General features: G+C 37.0%; 1 protein-coding gene across 1 annotated transcript in view; it reads left to right on the top strand.

The window, feature by feature from the left end:
• CNKSR2 (connector enhancer of kinase suppressor of Ras 2) overlaps nt 1-21155 on the top strand; it is a gene marked incomplete at both ends in the record, with an annotated part of 89288 nt that extends 68133 nt beyond the window's left edge. Inside the window, 7 exons of the mRNA XM_010163976.1 lie at nt 2582-2630; nt 3492-3664; nt 5822-5895; nt 8433-8504; nt 14399-14466; nt 19477-19577; nt 20618-21155. Of these exons, the coding sequence (XP_010162278.1) occupies nt 2582-2630; nt 3492-3664; nt 5822-5895; nt 8433-8504; nt 14399-14466; nt 19477-19577; nt 20618-21155 (1075 nt within the window). The remainder of the gene's footprint in view (nt 1-2581; nt 2631-3491; nt 3665-5821; nt 5896-8432; nt 8505-14398; nt 14467-19476; nt 19578-20617) is intronic.
• Between the last annotated feature and the right edge of the window lie 373 nt (nt 21156-21528).

Genomic DNA, 21528 nt, shown 5'->3' with positions numbered 1-21528 from the left:
ATTTGAAATCAGGCCTCGTGGGTGGGTATCTTGCAGCAAACTTGCTCTAGTACAACTAAATTTCTAGTTTTGATGTGAATCCATATTTTTAGGGTTTGTGGCATTAAAAATAATTATTTATATTATTTCCATATTGGCCACATCACAGAATTAAGCTGTAAAAGTGGAAAAATTGTGGTGGCCAGCATTAGGGCAGGTTGCTTAAAGAGGTTGTGGAATCTCCATCTTTGGAGATAGTTTAATCTAGGCTGGAGATGACCCTGAAGAAAATGATCCGGCATTGGCTTCAAAGCAAGCCTTGCTCTGAGCAGGAGGAAGGGCATGACTTCCTTCATCATTGAGTGATTCTAAACAGCACTGAGAAAATGGCATTAAGCATTATCTAATAACTGGGAGGAGGCTTCAGATTGCATTTGATGATTTCCTTAAAAAAGCAACAGAAGAAGATTTTTAGATTTCATCCTCACTTGGGTTTTTTTCATCCTCACTTGGGTTTTTTTTTAATCATGTGATTTAGAAACTGAATGGCACCGACTAGTGCATACTGCTTTTACATCTTCTGTGTAAAAAAAAAAACAAAACCTGGTACTGTTTTTGCAAAGGACAAAACATAATGTATGGAAAAATGGCTAGATGTCTAAATTACCTGCTGTCTTCCTATTAAAAACTGATACCCCTTCGTGACCCTTTCTTCCCAAAAACTGACTCAGAAGTTGAGAGGTGTGCGCTCATATTTGCAGGTTCGATTTACAGGTGAAACATTTAAAGAGAAGGTTTTTCATACTTTTCTCATCTGCTTTCAGAATCGCTTATAAGAAAACCAAGCGGAGGTTTTCCTTTGTTTTGGCACTGTGAAAATACTAGTGCAGAAAAGTCAAGCAGCAGAATTAAATTGTCTGGGTTGTGAACTGAGAAGTGCTAAAGTTTTGGGACTGTGCATGTGTTATGTTTTTTCAACCACTTTGAATTAGGTGAGATTTTCAAAGCATCTAAGAGGGAGTTATTCACACAATTCTGCCCAGCCGCTCTGTTATTCCTGGGATGTAAAGATCTCATTTAGTCCTACGCAGGCCAGAAGACTTAATGTGATGTAAGTTGGGATGGTGTTGCTGTCTTGGCTTGCTGAGACCTGGTGGTGATTGAATTGATACCATTAGCAGAAGAAAAAGGACAAGAGCTGGGGAATGAAAACAAATGGGCTCCTTTTTTCTTCCCAGTGGAGACCTCTTTTAACCATCTGAGGTGGTAATACAGTTGAGTAGCTTTCTTCAAATGCAGTCTATGGGGGATCAGCACATCTACCGAGTCAGTTAATTTTTTTATATTACACTTAATTATCATAGTATTAGTGGTAATTTATCCCCATGGACATGTTAGCATTTGGTACCTGAGAATGTCTCAGCTATGAAGCGAGACATGCCTTAGAAGCTGAGCCTCAGCTTCCTGCATGTGAGCTCAGGTGTATGGGAAGCACAGAAGAAAAAATGAAAAGAAAAACAGCTTTTTGAATTGGAAAGGGAGCCTTGTAAGATGAGGTGAGAGTTTGTCTTATCTGCCAGGAACAGGATTTGGTCTTACAGGGCTGTTAGTGCTTTTGTTTAGATTTACTTTTATCAAGTGGTACGAAAGCTTTGATTTTGGTCATGATTTATGGTAAGCTGAAATAAGAGGTTTTAATACTCAGACACTCTAATGTGGCCTTTTCTTTGTTTCAGCACTAATACATTTGTCTATCTATGCAGAAAACTAAAGTTTAGAACAACTAAAATCATGCCTTTAAATTTTGGAATTATTAATTACAGAACTTTTTTTTAATTCACTAGAGTGATGGTGATATTATCTGAATCAAAGTTTTTTAACAGAAATGACCGCAACATGTGCTAATACGTATTGCTATTTTTAATAAGCTAGGATCTTAAGTAAAGGAATAATTTCCATCCTGTCTCATTGCCTAGGCAATGGGTTGGTTCATGGGAGTGGTTCAACTGGAGGGAAATTCTTTCAGTCAAAACCTGGTAAAAAATAAAGTGTTTTCTATTTCAGAATATTTATTTGGGAGACTTTTTCCCAGTTGTGATTTAACAGAATTTTATTGGTGTCTTTAAAAACATTAGGCCCATTTCTGAGCAAGTTGTCTGATGTTCTAAAAACCATCATATAAATGCCTTCACACCTGCATTGGGCAGTGTGGTAATTTGCATATTTGAAGATTTATGTCAGGAAGATCTTAATTAGGTGATGTATAAGAAATGCATGGGCTGTGTAGTTTCACTATCATACTAACTAAAGGGAGACATTCCTTCCTCATTAACAGAATGAGAAGAGACCGACCATTTTAGAGATAAACTTCAGTTGTTTTGGCAAACTAATTTGCAGTCTATTTTAAGATGTTTCACTGTATGCTTTTGCTTTACAACCTTATGAACAGATAAATTAAATTACTTTTCTTCTTAGGCCTAGAAGTCTGTTGGCTTTACCTGGTGATGACTTCAGTGTTTGCAACGTTACGCTCTTTTATTATAAGGATGTGGTTGAATATAAATCATGTATTTTCACTTCTCCCATTTTGATTTTCTTGTAGACATTTCAGCAGTCTTCTCTACAGCAGAAAAGCAAAAAGAAGAACAAAGGTAAAAATTAAATTTGTTTTCATGTATTGGTAGGAAGGGAATTGCCAGCATTAATGTTTATGGTCTTGCAGTATAGAACTTGTTAGCTCCAGTCCAATGTTGAGAAGGTGTTAGTCCATTACTGATGTCTCATAGTTTCCTAATGCTCCTCTGCCTGCATGTATCTGCTGTTGGGTTGTTTAGGGTTTTTTTTCAGTACTTAGACTCTTGCCTCTTTGGGGCCACGGCTGGTTCTTCCAGCTGTGTGCATGTAATGCCTTACTGCAGCCCTTGCTCATTACCTAAGCTGTCAGGTAATTTATACCAAAGTAAATTGTCCTCCTTTGATTTAGAAGTACAAAGGGCTTAGGAACTGTTTAGTTGCAAAAGGAGCTGCAAAGAGAAATTTTTGAATACCAGTGAAGTACTTACGTAGTTGTATTTGTCAGCCAAGTGTGAAAGTACATGAATTTATATTCTCTATTCTTTAAGCTGATGTAAAATATTAATTTTTTGAAAATAAAAATTAACCAATTTTCTTACTTTTAAATATTTACCTTTCTTTTCTCTATAATGTCTTCTCTTTCTGTGTTCTTTTTTGTTGTTGTTTTTTTTTTTTTTTTTTTTTGTCTTACCCATAGAATATGAGCTCTTTGAGGTGCTGAACATGGTTTGTTTTAGTTTGTTTTGGTTTTTAACTTATGGTGCCTTCTATAGACTTTGTGGTCAAAATAGATATTAATAGTAATTTATTCATGGCAAATTGAGGTTGAGGTTTTTAATTAGTTTTCTTAAGCAAATATATAGTGCTTGTTGGTTAGCTCTCTTGTTGATTTAATGGACAAGTTAAACGCTTTCACATCAACTTGTTGTCATTTTCAGCTCCTATTCCTGGTAAAAGCAAAAGACGGATCTCATGCAAAGATCTTGGTCGAGGGGACTGTGAAGGCTGGCTTTGGAAAAAGAAAGATGCCAAGAGTTACTTCTCCCAGAAATGGAAAAAATACTGGTTTGTCCTGAAGGACACATCTCTATATTGGTATATCAATGAAGAGGTAAGCATCTGTGCTTATTGTCTCAACAAATACCCTTTGTAGTGCTCTTGTCATGATTTAGTTGGAAGCCAGTGCTTTGAGTGCTTATATATGTGAATAACTTTATTCACCCAAATAATCCATGCTGAAATTAATATTAACTGCCTGACTAAATTACCATTAAGTTCTGGAGATATTTGGTCCTTCAAATTCACCTTTTACTACAAGGAGAAATAACACACTTTCCTGTGTCCCACCCTCACCACTTCAGAATAAATCTATCCTTAAACCCTTGAAAGGGAAAAGGTAGTTATTTAATCCTTTAATTCCAGTTTAGTCATGAGAATGTAAACTTAAATGATGTGCTTGGTGTTCCTTGTTTATCTGTGCTAGTGAAATCACCAAAACAGTTAAGGAAGATGCTTTTGTTTTCTCAGTTGTATTCAACTATCATTCAATTTTTGTAGGTTTTTATATGATTTCAGTGCTCATATATGCTGAACTTAAAAATGCCAGAGTAGCCCAAATGAACTGTGTACAGCTTTACCTGTGCATGTTCTGTGTTAGTTTACATTTATTTATATCAGCTTTAGCAAAAAAGCTTTTTGCCAGTGAGTTAGGAAACCTTAATTTTAAACCCTATTAGTCTCATTTATGAATATCCTGAGGTAAAATCATTGCCAATATGTGGATGCATTCAGTCCTGTACTTGTTCTTTTAATCACTGCAAGCATTCAAACATAACCTTTTGAAAATACTGTGATACCCAGCTTTTCCCTGTGTAGACATACAGTAACTTGTTCCATGAACAGAGTTACCAAAGCTTATTTCCCACAGACTCATCCCATTTGTGCCTTGATCCTAGCTTCAGATCAGTAATCCTAAGTCCCTCCTCTCCACCCTCCCTCCTCAAGGTCTACTGCGAGGTCTTCGTGACAGTGATAATTCATATCTGCAAGTACAATGACTGGTCACCAGCTGTGGCCAAGGAGCCTGTGGAACTGCTGAGTTGTGCCTTGCTTTCCCATGGAGAGGGCAGTGGTCTGAGTGCCTGTGTCTCCCGCTATCCCAAGTTGCCCTGACAGTTGCTGAGATTCTTGGTTATTTTAGAGACCTCAGCTCCCTCACCAAAGTGTCTGCAATCACCAATAGATTCAAAAGCTGGTGGAGGGAGCCTCAATGGCAGAGGGACACACAAGCAAACAACGCTCTTGCCAAAATTTTATTTCCTTAGGCAACCATGCAGAAAGAAAATGGCAAGATTATTCTAAACAGTGTCCTTTCAATTTTAAATTACCTACTAATGCAGAACTTGTTACAGCCTTGTACCTTCCACAGAACAACTCTAGTTACAGTTTTATATGCTGATTTGTGCTTTTTGTTTATTTATTTTTAAGAAAGCATATAGTCATATGGACTGCATATGTAGCATAAATAACCATGGAGATTCTGAGGAAAAAAAAAGTAATTCTTTGGAATTCCTTAACATACATTTGTGTTTTCTGCAGCTTCGCTTTCATGATCATATATTAATTTCTTATGCAAAGTTAGGAGCAGTTAATTAAGAGTTTGTGTTGTTAATGTATTAGTGGCTTAAAATAAATACTGCTTTCAAAATGTGAAAAGTCAAAGGGGATGATTGAATATCTGATAAAATAAACTATGTGCAAGTCTTTAGAGGAGAGGGGAGGAAGGTCAGATGTCTTCTCTCTTGAGTGTTGCAGAGAGATGAAAGTAGCTGAAGAGATATCATGCCTCAGCTGTGATATCATATAAAGACGGTAAACAGCACATATTTAAATTGCTTTTTTCCCCTATTTTTTTCCAGGAGGCTGCATTTCTTCTTACTAATTAGTCCATCTTCCCCCCAAATTAACTAATTACAATAACTAATTGCCTGAATACATTTGGTCATTTTGTATATTTTCAAATGCTGGTTCAGCTGTGAAGTTGTTTGAGAAAACTCGGTATTTAAATTGTATTTTTCACCAAGGGATCTGTCTCACTATTTTGGCAAAAGTCCCAGTGACTTCTGTGGGAGGCTTGCCAGAGCAGCACATACATTAGTATTCCTTATGTAAAGAAGCAGGCAAGTGAAAATATCTTTAAGTTTTCAGTGTGGTGGGATTTTTTTTCTCACACTTTTAACAACAGTAATATCTAGAAATATATTTGCAGGATGAAAAAGCAGAAGGATTCATCAGTCTACCTGAATTTAAAATTGACAGAGCCAGTGAATGCCGCAAGAAATAGTAAGTATGCTCAAAAATATTGCAGTGATACAATAGAAAAAGTGGAACAAAGGACAGGTGTTTCCCTTAAAACAGTGACATACTGGATTTCGTTACAATGATCATTTGATTATATCACAGAATAAGCTCATACAGAACAGGCAAAATCAGTGTGGTTTCAGTGTGCCATCTTTCCTGAAGAAGGCTTTTTTTATTTTATCATGAATCACAGTGCTTGACTAGAGAAAAATGAATTAAGAGCAAGAAGACTGCTTGGCTGCTTCTGTGCCTTTATTTTCCCAGTTTTCCTTTCTTCTTTTGCTTCCTTTCTGTTTTGGGGAGGGTTGTTTGTTTGTTTGTTGGGGATTGGAATATGTGTGTGTGATACCTTTAAGCTCAATAAAAAGCTTTAAACATAATAAAAAGGCCATCCAATAAAAGTTCCCAAGTTCATGGACAGGCATCAATCTTTAATGTGACTCCAAATTAGTTAGCGTGATCTCAAAGTTTGCTAACACAGTGTATCAGTCCTGAGGCAAAGTGAAAAAAGAGAATGACGGTGATTGGCTGTATTTTGAGATATGACCTAAAGGTCTCAAGTAACTTTTCTTCCTGCCTCGCTGTCTGTGCTGCTGCCCAGATTTGTGCCGTTTATTCAGATGCAAATTCAAGCAAATATAGCAATGTGAGAAGTGCATGCTCCCACAGAGGTATTTTTATACTCATGTTGTTGAAAGCTTTTTGCCTTGCCTTCTAATGGTTTTGGCTGTTTTTTAAGTTTATCAAGGCTGTGGAACCACTGAAATTTATACAGAAAAGCAATTGCAAAAGTAAAATGGTATGATTTGTAGTACATACATTTCTAAAGAACACACTGACATTGTATCAGTTGATCCATATATCTCTTCAGGAGGAACTCTGATCTTCATTAAGGTCTCAAAGGGCAGAAAATGAAAACTGTATTAAAAAAAAAAAAAAAAAAAAACCAAAACAAAACAGGAGCTTGGGCTTATTGTCCTGTCTTTGGGCTGCATTGCTGAAGTGCTTACTTTTTTCTTTTTTGTTGGGGCAGCAGCATAAAGTCAACTCATGTCTCAGAAGAACAACCTGCTGAAATTGTCTTTTTTACTTGATTTGGTATCTACTGGATAGTGGAATGTAAAAGTGGCTATTAAAATTCCTTACTTGGGTGCTAGATAAATAAAAAATCTCTAAGAATCTAGATGGCAGATGCTGTAACAATTTTAAGAAGTCAAATTTTGGGTCTCAGTAACTTGATGATGTCTTTCTAAACTGAGCAGATGTCACTGTACATCTGCTTTCGCTTTCACGTGCATAACATTGTGTTAACTGAGCAGATGTCACTGTACATCTGCTTTCACGTGCATAACATTGTGTCATGCTCTAATGCATTAGAGGAATTCTCTTTGTCTCAATTTTATGTTACCTTCACCAGCAGTAACTTTCCTGGACATCAATTTCATATCCCTGATTTATTAAAACCTATTTTCATATGTTTAAATATATGTCCACACACAGGCACATATATTGAAAATTACAAGCTCAATACGCATGAAGAACATAATTACTGTTTTTCTGAGACACAATGGATTAGAGAGAGTGAGAATTATTTTATTATATTATATATATCTTTACATGTGTATATATAAAATCCATCGTGTCTCAGAAAAAATGGTGATGATGTTCTTCATATATCATGTTTGCTGTTTCCCTTATTTTCTTTGGAACTGATACGCTCTTTTTTTTTTTTTTCTTATTTTAAGAGACAACTTCAGGCTATTCTCAAAAATTATTATTCTATACTGTAAATTATTAATTATTTTCAGATGCATTTTCTGTATCTTCAAGTACTTCACCATAAATCTTTATCCAACATAGTTAAAATTTTTTTTCTAGTAATTTATTTCATATTATGTATGAAATACAGTAATTCTCTCAGACCAGTCATGTTGATTACTTTGGTGGAAAGAAAAGATGAAATGTAATTGCCCATTGCTTAGAATGACCTCAAGAACACAATGTTGATTTATAACAGCTTTTCAGAAGTCAATCAGTGCATCACATTTTTCTGTTTGAAATGCAGTCATTAGAGCTAAAGGTAATGTCAAGGTCATTAGGATGTGAGAAATCACCAGGACTGAGAGTTTTTCTGTTGTATTGAATAAATTGTTCAATCAATTCTCTGTTCAGAAAAAAATGACACTTAAAGGTATATCAGCAAAATTACCTGATACATAAAATTGTATCCTTAACTGGTTAACTTTATCCAAATATAGTACATTGCAGGTGATTGTTGAACAATATTTATGCAGATATGAATCAAGCATTATTTAGAAAGGGGTAGTTGAAGAGAACTTGACTTGGTGAAATCTGGCACAATCCTAAAAGTTGTATATTTATGTACTGTTTGGGGGCATCCAGCAACTCAAGAAATCTGAATTCACCTCATTCCTTGGTGACCATGCTGTCTTACTTTAAAAAAAAAAAAAAAAAGAATTGTGCCATTACATTTTTATAATTATATTTTTCCTCTACAGTGCATTCAAAGCCTGCCATCCTAAGATCAAAAGTTTTTATTTTGCTGCTGAACATCTAGATGATATGAACAGGTAAGGAAATCTAGCAAAGTTCAAGGAACCATTCTTTAAATGTAACACTTCGCGAAGCTGGTAATAACACAGTGACAGTAAATTATGTGTTAATCTAAAAAGTTGAGTTTAATAGCTGAGAAAATAAGTGCAGAGTAGCATTGTTTCTGAGTGGCTGCATATGATAGATATTCAATTCAAGCAAATTTTTTTTTTTTTTTTAAAGTTTGAAGATTTTTAGAAACAAAATTCCCTCTTTCTAAAAAGAAACAAATACAGTATGTGAAGCAACATCAAAATGCAATTTCAGAATTCCAGGTTTCTGTAAAGCTGCTTTTGGCTGTGCAGCACCTGGAAACATGCAATATCTCCAACTCTGCTTCCTAACATACTCCTAAAGATATGAGGTGCTTGCTCTGGAAAAGCTTCTATTTCTGGCCGTGGAGGGAATGAGAAGTTGGAGAAAGATTTAAAGCCATCACTGATTTTAATTCTACCAGTCTTGAAAAAGGAGGTAGAGATTACAGGAATTAATTTTGCAGATTCTCTCTACTGCCGTGAAATTAACTTACATGTTGAAGTGAAATTTTGTCTGTCTTGAATTTAGTGGGGAAAATCTCATCAACTCAAAAAGAGCAAGGACTTAAGTCTTAGTTTGTCGGGTATTGAGCTTTACTGTACTTATTTTAGGCCACTCGTGCGATTTTTTCAGAAAAAATGATTGAGACTTCAGCACAAAATAAACACAATTCATCTTAATTCATTTGAGTGGTAAATTGAAAACATGGATCTCATGTCTGTTCAAATATTTGGGGTTTTATTTTGTTTATTTGTACAACATAAACTGAAATTAATTTCATTCAAAATAATAACGCCATTTTCATCATACGATAGAGAACACAAGCAAAACTCTGCAACCTGAGAATTGTTCTGTCTTCGATAATGTCTGTGGACATCATCACTGAGCAAAATTGCTTTTAAAACAGAGGAAAGAGGAGATAAAACTAAATCCATAAAACTGTTAGTAAGTGCTATAATCATGGTTTAATCTCTCCTGTGTGTACTAGATTCAGGTACCTGGCAGAGCATTTTCAGGGTACTGCCAGTTCTTTACTGATAATATTTGACTGGAAGAGTATGCCAATGCTATCCTGTACTTGCTTTCAGTTAGAAAGAGCTATCTGTTAACATTTTTTCAAAAGTTCCTGCATGACTGAGGCTCACTTCAAAAGTCTCTCCTCAGTTGGAAGACTTAAAACCTTTTTATTTGTTTGTAAAATATTAGGCTTGCCTTTCCTTGATAATTCTGTCAAGTCAGTCACTCAAAATGCAATTTGCTGCAAACAGAATAATGGCCTGGTCTATTCAGCATATTCTGAACTACAGCAGTAGATAAATCATTTCTGCCAGCAGGTCCTCAGTCAGTATGACAAGGCACCTTGGTTCTAAGGATAAAAATTTATATAACTGTTCAGTAATCAGGAAGCAGCAGCAAATATGCATCAATACTTTAAAAACATATTGCACAGTCTAAAACCCCAAAACTAAAAAGATTTTTAACTTCCTAGCACAAATAATCTTTTAATCTTATTTTGAAATAAATGCTTAGAATGAGCTTGACCAAATTTTGATCTGAGTTATACACATGTAAATTTAAAACAACTCTTTAAAGGTCTGCGGAATTACTTGAAATTCTTACATCTGAGTTGCCATCAGTGTCTCACTAAATAATTTTATTTTTTCTCTTTGTTTAATGTATTAGAAAAAGTAGTTCACTTTCACAAACATTGGATTAACTGAATATATTGAAAAAAAGCAGGTTACTAAAAAATAATATTTCAAATGCAGAGATAATAAAGTGCTTCCTGTATAAAAGCATTTTTTAGCCTAGCTGGAGTCAAACACAGAATCAAGTTATTAAATTAAGACTGTTTTTATCAATTTCTGTTCTTTTTTTTTGTCAAGTTTCTGACATACATTTTAATTACGTATCATGCAATCATTTCAGTTCCATTTATACTTGAAGCAGAAGAAACAAAAGTAGAAAAATGCTAATATGTAGCTTAACTGAAAGTTCGGAATGGTTCAATTCCTTTGTCCCTTGTATAAAATGATTTAGTTAGTTTTTAAACAAAAACTGCATGTAGGATATGAAGTTTTTGTTTATGTGTATCTACTCACATAAAATGGGTATTTTAATCTCAGGTAACTGTCACTATTCAAATTTTCTTACTACTTTTATGACTGTGCCACACCATTATGTTGGTAAGGAGTCTGGAGAACTATGAACACTGAACTTTATTGAGGTGTCTGAATTTCCTTTGATCCACATGATTGCACCAGCAAAAGTGTTCTTTCTGCCCATATGACATGCTTAGTCTAGGTGAGAAGAAGGACAGAATATCCTTTATTGATGCAAAGTACTGTTCTGCTAATGTAAGTGTATATTCATAGAAACGTCTTGCCTGGAAATTCATTGTTATTCTCATTCCAGAAAATATTCTGATGTAGAAGGCAGCCCGTATATTTATACTTGATGATACTATATGCAACTTTCTTTTTATTTTCCATGGTAACTGTGTCTGCTGCTTTATGGGCTATTTTTTCTTTACACAAAAACCCTGATCATCAACACAGAGGCAAATGCATCCTTTTCAGGGTTGGCTGACTTAAACACATACAATACTCTTATTCTTCCTTTTTATTACAAACTGTCTATTTTTTAATTGATGACATGTATGGCTGCCAAAATTATATCTTCTAGGCAGGGAAATAACTTCATGTGGAATATTTGTTTGAGAACTTCTTTGGCCTGCTGTAGCTGAGCTGTCCTTTTTCTCTTTTTTGTGACATTGATTATTGACATTATAAGAGTTTTCTTCCTTAGTGTAGCGCTATGACCAAGAGGAAAGATGACAAGTTAGCTTGTAGTGTTAGCACATGAGAATGTCTCTGGAAGATTTCAGTGAAGAAGACCTCTAAAAATTCTGCATCATGTACAGGCCTCTTCATTCTGGTTAAATTGCAGTTGGGTCCTTATAGACACTGTAAGGTATCCATATTCCTGTATATATAGCAAGCCTGTCCTTTGTCCTCGAGCTTTATGATTAAGGATGATTTGACACCCTACTTTGACTAAAAGCATTGCGTCTACCTGGAGTGTGAGATAAGACAGAAAAATGTTTCCTGCTGTTTGGTGAGACTGCCGGTACTGTGCACTCTACTTCACAGAAGTTACAAGCCTACAAAAAGACTGTTTTTTTTAATCTTGTTCTATGTGTCATAAAATTGTTTTAATTAAACACTGGCAAGAAATATATGTGCTATTCTTAAAAAGAAAACCTAGATGACTTCTGCAACGACCACTGCTATTATATTTACTGTCATAGCTAACAAATAGATTTTATAATTCTCAAAAGAAAATTAAACTGCATTTACAGTAAGGAAGGAATATTTTCTTGGCCTCTTGCCCTCTAAAAGTTACAGTGGCTACCAGGACACAACACACTACAGGGAAGAAAGATTTAAAACTTCTCATGTCCTCAGGCTTTGTATCTTTTAATATTCATAGTAAGGAATATTTGTATAACTGTACACTTGGAACTTTTGTCCCCAGTGCTTTATAAAGCAGGCATGTTTTACTCGTTCTGCAGGAGATCTTTACATTTCCCTGTGATACAAGCCCAGTGTGTTGGATTTCTCATGATTCTAACTTCAATGAACCATAACTCTAGTCGTGCTTTATTTAAATAATATTAATTCTCTAAACCATACCCATTCTAACCATATCTGAAGAAGCTTTAGCAGCCACATATCAGAAAACATGCAGAAGTAATCATTACCATTATTTTCATTTCTAACTTGGCAAACTGTTCAAAAGCTGTGTTTGCTAACTGTTTACAACCACATCAGGACCTGTGGACTCACACCAGAGGCATTGCAGGTGGTATTCCAAACCGTGCCACAGATCATCACCTGCAGAAAATCATTAAATGTGAAGTCAGTCTGCCTCTCTCTCTGACTGCTATGCATTTCCTGGGTGCTTGTTCCCTGCTGGCTGTGCTGGGGGGTGGTAAGCTGAATTGGGAACGTGAAATCCAAAATAAGCGAGAGGCAAGAGAAGGGCCACCTCCACTGTCTGCCATGCCATTTGACAGAGCAGGAGCTTGTCTTCTTGTGCTGCTTTACCCTTTGGACACAAACAAGTCCGTGGCCTTTGCTGGTCCCTCAGCAGCACGAGGCTAGAGTGCTTCGAGTGAGGTTCCTGCCTCAGTGCCTCTGATTTGGGCTGACAGAGCTGTCGAGATAGCTGAGCTTTATTCCCCAAAGAAAGCCTTCACATATCAGAAATATGAACCTAAAAGATAGCTTTATAGTGGGTCGCCTTTCTGCTGTGAAGATGTGAAATCATTGTCTGAGACATGATTTGTTGGATTGCTGTTCTATGTGCCAGTTATTTTTATAAGTATATGGCACTTCCTAACAATTGCAACTGAAATTTTAAGTCTCTTCTTCAGCTTCCCTATTCTTTTAGCAGAAATTTTGATTGTATGCTAACATGAAGTATTCTGGAATCACTTCAGGAGTAAATCTCTAGCTGTCTTCCCAATGTGCAATGATTTATGGACCATTAATGTGATTTACAGATCATACATGTGGTCACCATTTGTGGAAGGACAGTGACAGGAGTTAATTTCGAGGAGAGCAACTGTATTTTATGCTCTGAACCTGCTTACCCTGCACTGAAATGTCATGAAGGACATGCATGGAGTGATTACAAAGGTATCCCCTTGCTGAGACAATGCTAAGTCCTGTTTCCTTGCATACAGTATGCAAATGAAACCCATCAGGCACAGTTTTCTGAAACAGGGGTTTCACATTCCTGAAGAAAATGCAAAACTGACTTCAGCTGTCTGTGTACACTAGCAGTAAATTGCATGCCAGTAGGTTGGCAAACCAGGCCTGTCAAATCCTGGCTACAGGATGACTGGAGCAAGTAATTCCAGGTTTACCATGGAATAGAAAACGATGAGAGACTGTCATGGTGGTTTAAAGCCTCACTGAAGGAAGACCTGATTTAGTGTAAGCATTTGGATAATGAAGATATTGGGACCCCCTTGGGGGAAAAGAACAGGTTGAAGCAGTCCACTACTGCAGGCAGTTGAGTGTATGCTTAGAAATTATAGCCCTGCTAGAAAAGAATAGCAATAGTTTGGGTTGTTGTTGGTTTTTTGTTGTTCTGGGTTTTTTTAATTTGTGATGCTTGTAGAAGCATTTTTTAAAGTCTAAGTTGAGGTTAAAGCCTTAAATGTGAATTACATTGAGGCAACTGTCTTTTCTCCTCCTGCTACTCTGACATGAACACAAAAATGAATTCTGATATGCCTCCTTCTCTTTGTACTTGACACTGTAGGTAATCTCTAAAACACATAATAGCATAATTAAACCTCACTGTCTATTTGGGAGTGAACCTGTTCTTTTGACTGCTGGTTTCTGCTCTGTTCCTCTGCTAAGTTGACAATTCAAGCCTTGAAATATTGCTTAAATCTCTGAAAAGTGGTGTTTATTCTTAATAAATCAGAACAGCAGGAGTATTGGTGTGATGGCGTATCTGTGAGCAGCAGACTTAATAGCTCTTTGATTATCTCCAGATCCTTTATTTTAGAGATGTTTGACATCATGCATGGTTTTTCATTTGAAATAGACTTTTTGCTGTGAAAACAATTTGTTCAACAGCAAAATCATAGATCTTTGGAGACTCCCTGAGTAAGAGTATCAAAGAAAACAGCTGTCTAATATGAAAAATAACATTGTCCAAAATCTCCTTCAGATGCTCCTAACTTTGTTTTTTGTAGAAATGCATCCAAAAATTAAGAGGCTGGATCAGTATCACTGCTTTTTTAATATTATTTCAGATGGCTAAACAGAATTAACATGCTTGCTGCTGGCTATGCAGAAAGAGAGAGGATCAAACAAGAGCAAGGTAATGTGTTGTTATTTTGGTTTCTTCTGTCAGCTCTTATCACAAGTTCATCTGTTCTTTTTTCCCTGCTGTGTATCAGGCCTCATTCTCATCATCTGAGAGCAATTTACATATGACTATGACTGTTGTTGCTTTAGAAAATTCCTTCTCTCTCAGGGGTCTTGATTAGCTCCTTCAGATTCTGGTCCACAAATGCTTGGATTATTTCTGAGAAGGGTGTAGTTTTTTGTGATTTCTACTTTTTTTTTTGCTATATTGAGGTATGTGCTAAAACCCTGTTGGCATTTAATTTGAAGTTCCAGGTTTACAGCATTTTACATCTGTTTATTTTTAATGTCTAATAGTTCATGGGTTTAAAAAAGCGGCATATATAAAATAAGGACTCACTTTCCTTTAGTCTGATGCAGTAGGAATCCTGTTTGCAGACAGGAAAAAGAAAGGGGCAGTCCTCAATTGCATTGGGGAGTCCTAGAATTGCCAGTGACATGGACCTACAGAAGTGTTCCTGTTCAGCTAACTGTTTTGTCAAGCAGCTGGCTTTTGAATACATGCTCTTTTTTACAGATGTACCTGGCAGCAGGCACCAGAAAATTGCAGTGGTCGTGATGATCCAGAGCTTATCCAGATGCCTGTCTGCCTACTGCCCACTGAGTCAAAACCTCACTTTTTAATTCTGTGGCCCTGCAGCCTTCATCAGTAAGGTTCTGTCTTTTGACCCAAAAAGCTTATAGCTTGGAGCTGCAACAGCAATATATTTAATCTAGGGTTTTTTTACAAAGACTGTATTTCTAACCATTTCAGGGAAAGTTGTGTTCAAAAGGCTGTCACTAAGCTTCACAATTTGCCACATGGTGTCCTCCTCACCCCCCAGTCTGTACCAACCTATGTGACATCAGCCTTAGCCCGACCTTCTGGTCTGATACTGTGAAGAGGAAGATGTACGTGGTCTGTCTCTCTGCAATGTATTGCTGCAGTGCCATTTTCCTGGGAGACACTACAAAAAACTCCTTTCCCTGATGAGAAGCAAGGGAGACTTTGGCAGCCAGGTAGAAGCATCAAGAGATATTCTGTAGTGGTAGAAGATTAAAAGACAGCATCAGAAAATTATGTCTGCCTTGATTCATACTCTGGTTGCCTCACCAGGGAACATCCTAGAGGGATCAGCCTGGTGTTGAAGAGCAGTGGCTTACAGCATACTGCCGTATTCAATGGTAGCAGCATGTGTGGGAAGGTTTTTGGGCTTTCTGTCGTTTTTTCACATAACTAGACTGTACCTGCTGTGGCCTCATTTCTAATCATATCTTCCAGTAAGTGCAGCTGCTTATCCTGGGAGCATTGCCTACTCTCTGATATAGTCCTTGGCACATCATGTAATTTGTAACACCAGGCTCTCTGCATTCACACAGCCCAGGATAGCAGCACCATGCTCACTGTTCCTCTAGTCATGTTCTCAGTGCCTCACCAAACTTCAAATCAGTTTGGGGATCTGTACTCCCCAGGCAATACTACAATAACCTGTTTGGAGGGACCTGACCATCTGTCACTACTTGAAGAAGCCGTGAAAAAACTCTGAACCTTGGAGTCTTCTAGGAAATCCTCTGTCTTAGCCATCAAAGTCAAATTCAAACTTTTATTGACAGCAGGTTGGCACTAGAATTACAATAACATGTGGAACAGTAAGGGAAAGGTGTATGAACAGTTATGCTAACACTATCCAAGTGCATAATTGCAGACATGATGCACCTTTCAAAGTCCAGATGAATGTGGAAAAATATTTTTGCTACCAAGCAATCACTGAGTAATAAAATAGCAGATGATCCAGCTCCTAGACATGGGATCATGTGGATTCAGGCCTCATGTTACCTATTATTAAAATGTCTCCCCATTGAAGAGTGAGACTTACTATTGAAGTAATATCCCAGGCGCTGACAGAGCTCTTTATTACTGCTCTAACGCCATTAGCTCAAATTGATTTACCGTATACAGGTAGGTAAAATTATAACCCCTTTGTGTTGCTTGGTTGTGTTTAGTGGAAGAATCAGTATCACATTCCCCCCTCGCTGCTGTACAGTGTTTTTATGCCGCTAGTGATTATCCTTGGCTCCCAGCACAAGGGCTGTTAAACAGCTCAGTAGTGTCCCTAATTAGCAGAGGCATCAAGTTAGCAGAGTAAAACCTCTCTATCACTTCAAGCATTTTTGCAATTATGAAAACTGTGAAGCTGGATTTTTCTATATTCAGTGACTGTACTAATTGTCATCTACATATTTGATTTTACAAAAGGTCTTTTATTTCTGTTCAGTTCAACCCTTTGCTGCAAAGCTTTATAATACCTCTGAAACAGTTCAACAGTAGTTGTCAAAACTGTTTCAATTAAAAGTTGAGTAGTTCTGAATCTAAAGTGCGTAAATATATTTCAAGTGCTTCAGAGATGCACGAATCACCAAATTGTGGGTGTACTGCTGAATAAAATGTCACATTCTGTATGGAACAGTTTTATAAAAATATCATCAAGTTTCTGTATTAAATACAGTGAACGTTACCAGTATGGCAAAGCACTTCCTTGGATGGAGAAGTTACGTAGTTTCCAGTCATATAAAATCAGATTAAGAAAATACTACTTTATGTAAATAAAAAATATTTATTCAGAAAATGGCAGGTCAGTGTTAGTTTTTATATAATATATGCAGTCTATTGCTCATTCATAAAGCTTTCAAGATATGCCTGATGCATTCAGCTTGTCTGTCACTGAATTGGACAAAATCTGCAGAGAAAAATGTAGCAACTGTTCGATAACATTGTACACATTTTAGATAGACTCTAATGAGTTAGTTGCCAAAAGCAGAACATTTTTAAAAACTGGTGGGAAGCTATTTTCATACATTTAATTTGGAACTTGACCTCTGTGACTGCAGAATTTTTCTAGACAAGCTGTAGGTTGCCAACAGATTTCCCTGTCTGAGGTAAGGTGCGCAAATGTGTAATCACACAGTGTTTTATTGTATGTGGATTTGATAGCAAGAACATCTTTGTATTTTTAGCCAAAACTGGAACTTGCACAGAGGCTGCTAAATTTTAGTTTCAGGATGAACAGTTAAGCTCCAAGTCTGCAGAAATCTCACTGAGTGATGCAATTCTGACAGGCCTTTCACCACACGTTGTGCCATTAGGCTTTGCTGTAATAGGAACAAACATGTTTGTGTGCCAGTATTTTCAGGTGAGTTAAGTTGCTGGAAACAAGTTTTCTTAAAACTAGGAGTGACTTAAAAAAGAGGTTTACTGATTTAGTCTTTTGTTCACCGAAAATTAATTATTTGCAGATTTCTAGAGTTGAAACTGTTTGGAAGTTTTTATTTCATAATAAGGAAAACTTCATTTATGCTATTTATTTATACCATTTAAAGAGAATCTCTCAGTTATAAGCTTGCAGGAAACAAATCAAGAGATCCAAGTTAAAACAGAGTTGTTACTGCTCAGAAAAATTAAATAGATAAATAAGGCTGTCTCCACTATTACTTCAGTCTAAAAATATACAAAATTTTAGGGGCAACTCTTTCAAGATGGTTTCATTTAAAGGTAAGTTTTTGTTTTAAAACCTAAATAAGATTAGGTACAGAAGATCATTAATTATACAATACAATAATCATAATAGGAAGAAGAAATCATTAAAGCCAAAATTATATATTGTGCCAGATTGGATTTTGGTTTAGATCATTTGTGAAGCAGCAATCAGTCTTTTTCTCTTCATCTATCAAAGTAGTAAGTCATGCAGTTCATTGAACTCTTACTAGGCGAAGTGAAAATTGCCTGTGATTAGTCTGTGAATAGTCTGAGCTAAAGTGTCCTGTGGTACAATGATTTAGAAGATATATATACATATACTAGAAGGTATATATACATATATATGCAATCAGAAACTAAGTGACAAGAGAAATGTTTGCATTAAGTCTTACAATGTGTAGAAACATTAAAGTTGTCCATCTTGAGATGAGTCAGCAGTTAAGTAGTTTTCTTTCCTAAGGATTAAGGTCCAGTGTCCATTTAGTTAGGTGCTGTTCTGCTTCAAAAACTTTTGCAACAGAATAAATAGAAATTCTCATGTGCTACATTCTTCCATGTATTTTCCCCTTTGACCATGCTACCAAACATTGGAAATGGGCTTGGTCAAGTCTTGTTTTCCTAACAAAATGAAACCTCATATCCCATTAAATTTAGCCCAGAAGATTTGCATCCGTTGTACTTTCTCACCCGTCTTTTGGAACTGAATGCTTAAATGTCATTGGCATATTTTTCCTTACCATATTACCTTTATGTTCTTGCCTGGATAACAGGGCAGCAGCTGTTTTATGAAGCAGATATATGATATAAAGTTTTTCTGTCTTCTCTTAAATGCAACTATTTGTTATTAGAAATTGAATTGAAAAGCTTGGGTAACTGGTAGTATACAATGGAGAAAATGGAAAGAAAAATAGCATTGATTATTCATGTGTGCAATAACTCTTGCTTGTTTAGTTTGCCAGTTGGTGTTAATTACATTTGTTAATGTTATTTTCACTCAACAAGACTTCAGAAATTATATTTTGAATCTTTTCTGTTCAAAAAATACTTTCAGTATCTTCCAGCCAATATATGTCCAATCATAATATTTTTATGGCTGTATAAATATTTGAAAATCTGATACTTGTATTAGGAGTATTCTGTATGTATGTTGAATTTATAAGGTGTGTACAAGAGTTAATTTTGTGGCTCATTTGCAGGTTGTTGTTTAATATCTCTGCAATGGGGCATTGGACTTAGTATACCCCATAACACTTTGAATTGTCCCTCTTTAGATTAAAACAATTCCAAATTACAGCAACTAACATTTACAGAGTCAACATTCACTAGTATTTAACTCTCAGTAATACCAAGGATGGAGTTTCCAGTTGCTTTTGTGAAAGCAAGTCTCTGATACACAGACATGTCAAAATGTGTTGGTTGTTTTTGATCTGATCTATGTGTAACTTGTAGATTACTGGAGTGAGAGTGATAAGGAGGAAGCTGACACTCCATCAACACCCAAACAAGACAGCCCACCACCCCCGTACGACACATACCCACGACCTCCTTCGGTAAGTTGCATAGAACTTTCTACAGGAATGACTACATAAAGTGTCACTTTTACCTACTCTCCTGCTTAAAAACATGTGCATGTGCATGTTAGGGTGCACGCCAGTATATTTTTTCAGTCAGTGCTTCATTCATGGTAGACCCCTACTCATGCATGCAGTCCTTCACCACCCCCTTATCAACTTCTCTGACAAAATGTTGTTACCTCAGTAACAATACAGATTCTTCTCTGAGGCTCCAAAAGTTGTGCTGTGGAACTTTCCAGTCACAAATCACACTTGAATTTTCAGAGAAATGCTGGCATAAAAACGTTCTGTCTTGTATAGCAAACAGTGGTACCAGTTGTTCTGTTGTAAAAAAGTAGGTTTCTCTATAAATGAGACCAAAAGAGGATTAGGTTTTTTTATTTTCTTCTTTTGTTGGTATAAAACCAGAGTATGGACTTGTTACTTACTCTGTACTGGCAATTTTGATTTTCAGGTCCATGTACTCAAACAGTGTTAAGTAATGTGTCTTATTTGAATATAGTTGTTAAATTGAAAAAGTTTGGAATTAAAAATTGGGAAAGTCTGAGGAAGAGAGGTTTCATGATGTTTCATTTGAATGCAGTACTTTATCTTCCAAAATCGTAGATCTTTGAACTGCACTGAAGCACAACAGACATGATTCCAAAAAAATTTTAGCGAGATAGGATGACAACAGGCATTTGGATGGCATTTTTAAGATTTTTAATAGACAAGGCACATCTCTTCTATGTCTTCCACAGTGCCATATCTTGCAAAGTTTTCTGCAAATAATTGTTTTGGCTTATTTAATAGACTAAGGGACATAATAAAGATACTTATTACGAATAAGTTTCAGTGTTTGACATTTGTAGATATGGGCATGCCTTAAAAGTAGGATCAGGGCAGGTTGATCAGGTAAGTTTGTGCCTTCATTACTGAACTGGGTGCTGTCAGTGATAATGAAGATACGTGATTATTAGTAGGAATAGGTCTTGGTCTACAGTGATCTGAAGTTTACTCCATTGCTGATGTTGTAGATGAGCTGCACAAGCCCTTACGTGGAGCCAAAACACAGCCGACTTTCGTCCACGGAGACCTCTCAGTCGCAGTCATCACACGAGGAGTTTCGTCCGGAGGCGGCGGGGAGCGCCACCGACTCACCGGTGCGCAAGACGGCAAGCCAGCGGCGCTCCTGGCAGGACCTCATAGAAACACCGCTGACAAGCTCAGGGCTCCACTACCTGCAGACGCTGCCGCTGGAGGACTCCGTGTTCTCTGAGGCGGCCGTGGTCTCCCCCGAGCACCGGCGACAGTCAACCTTGCCCACCCAGAAGTGCCACCTGCAAGACCACTACGGCCCCTTCCCCCTCGTGGAGGGTGAGCGGATGCAAGTGCTGAATGGGAATGGGGGAAAGCCCCGAAGTTTCACTCTGCCTCGGGATAGCGGCTTCAACCACTGCTGCCAGACCCTTTCAGTCGGTGCTGCCGATCACCATGAAGAAGTGCAGCAGAAGGAGGTGGAGGAGGAGGAGGAAGAGGAAGGCAAAGCAGCAGAAGAAAACCAGGAAGATAAAAGTAAGTATGGGATATTTCTGTGGCTTTTCAGGAGTCCTGTTTGTGTAACGTAGAGGTTGTTTTTCCTTTTTCCTATCAAAAAACCCCAACAGTCTTTCAACACCCCCTGTGTTTTACCAGGTCCCCCTTGTCACATACCTCTTTGATCTGCCTTATGTACAGGGCTTAAAAATCAGACAGAATGCTGCATGACCTGTCATGATCACCAGACACTTCCCCATAGATGGGTCACCAATCACTTCCTACTAGTAATTCTTAGTTTTAAATGGATTTTACTTCCATGATTTCTTCACACTTCCACGCTTTCTTCACACTTCCACTTGCACAGTGTCCTCCCCCAGTGACACATGTATGTCTCTGGACATACTTAGGA

Source organism: Antrostomus carolinensis, unplaced genomic scaffold (genome assembly GCF_000700745.2).
Source record: "Antrostomus carolinensis isolate BGI_N321 unplaced genomic scaffold, ASM70074v2 scaffold8303, whole genome shotgun sequence".
Classification (NCBI taxonomy): Eukaryota; Metazoa; Chordata; class Aves; order Caprimulgiformes; family Caprimulgidae; genus Antrostomus; species Antrostomus carolinensis.
The sequence above is the reverse complement of the archived record's forward strand: the minus strand, read 5'-3'. Positions and strand labels throughout refer to the sequence as shown.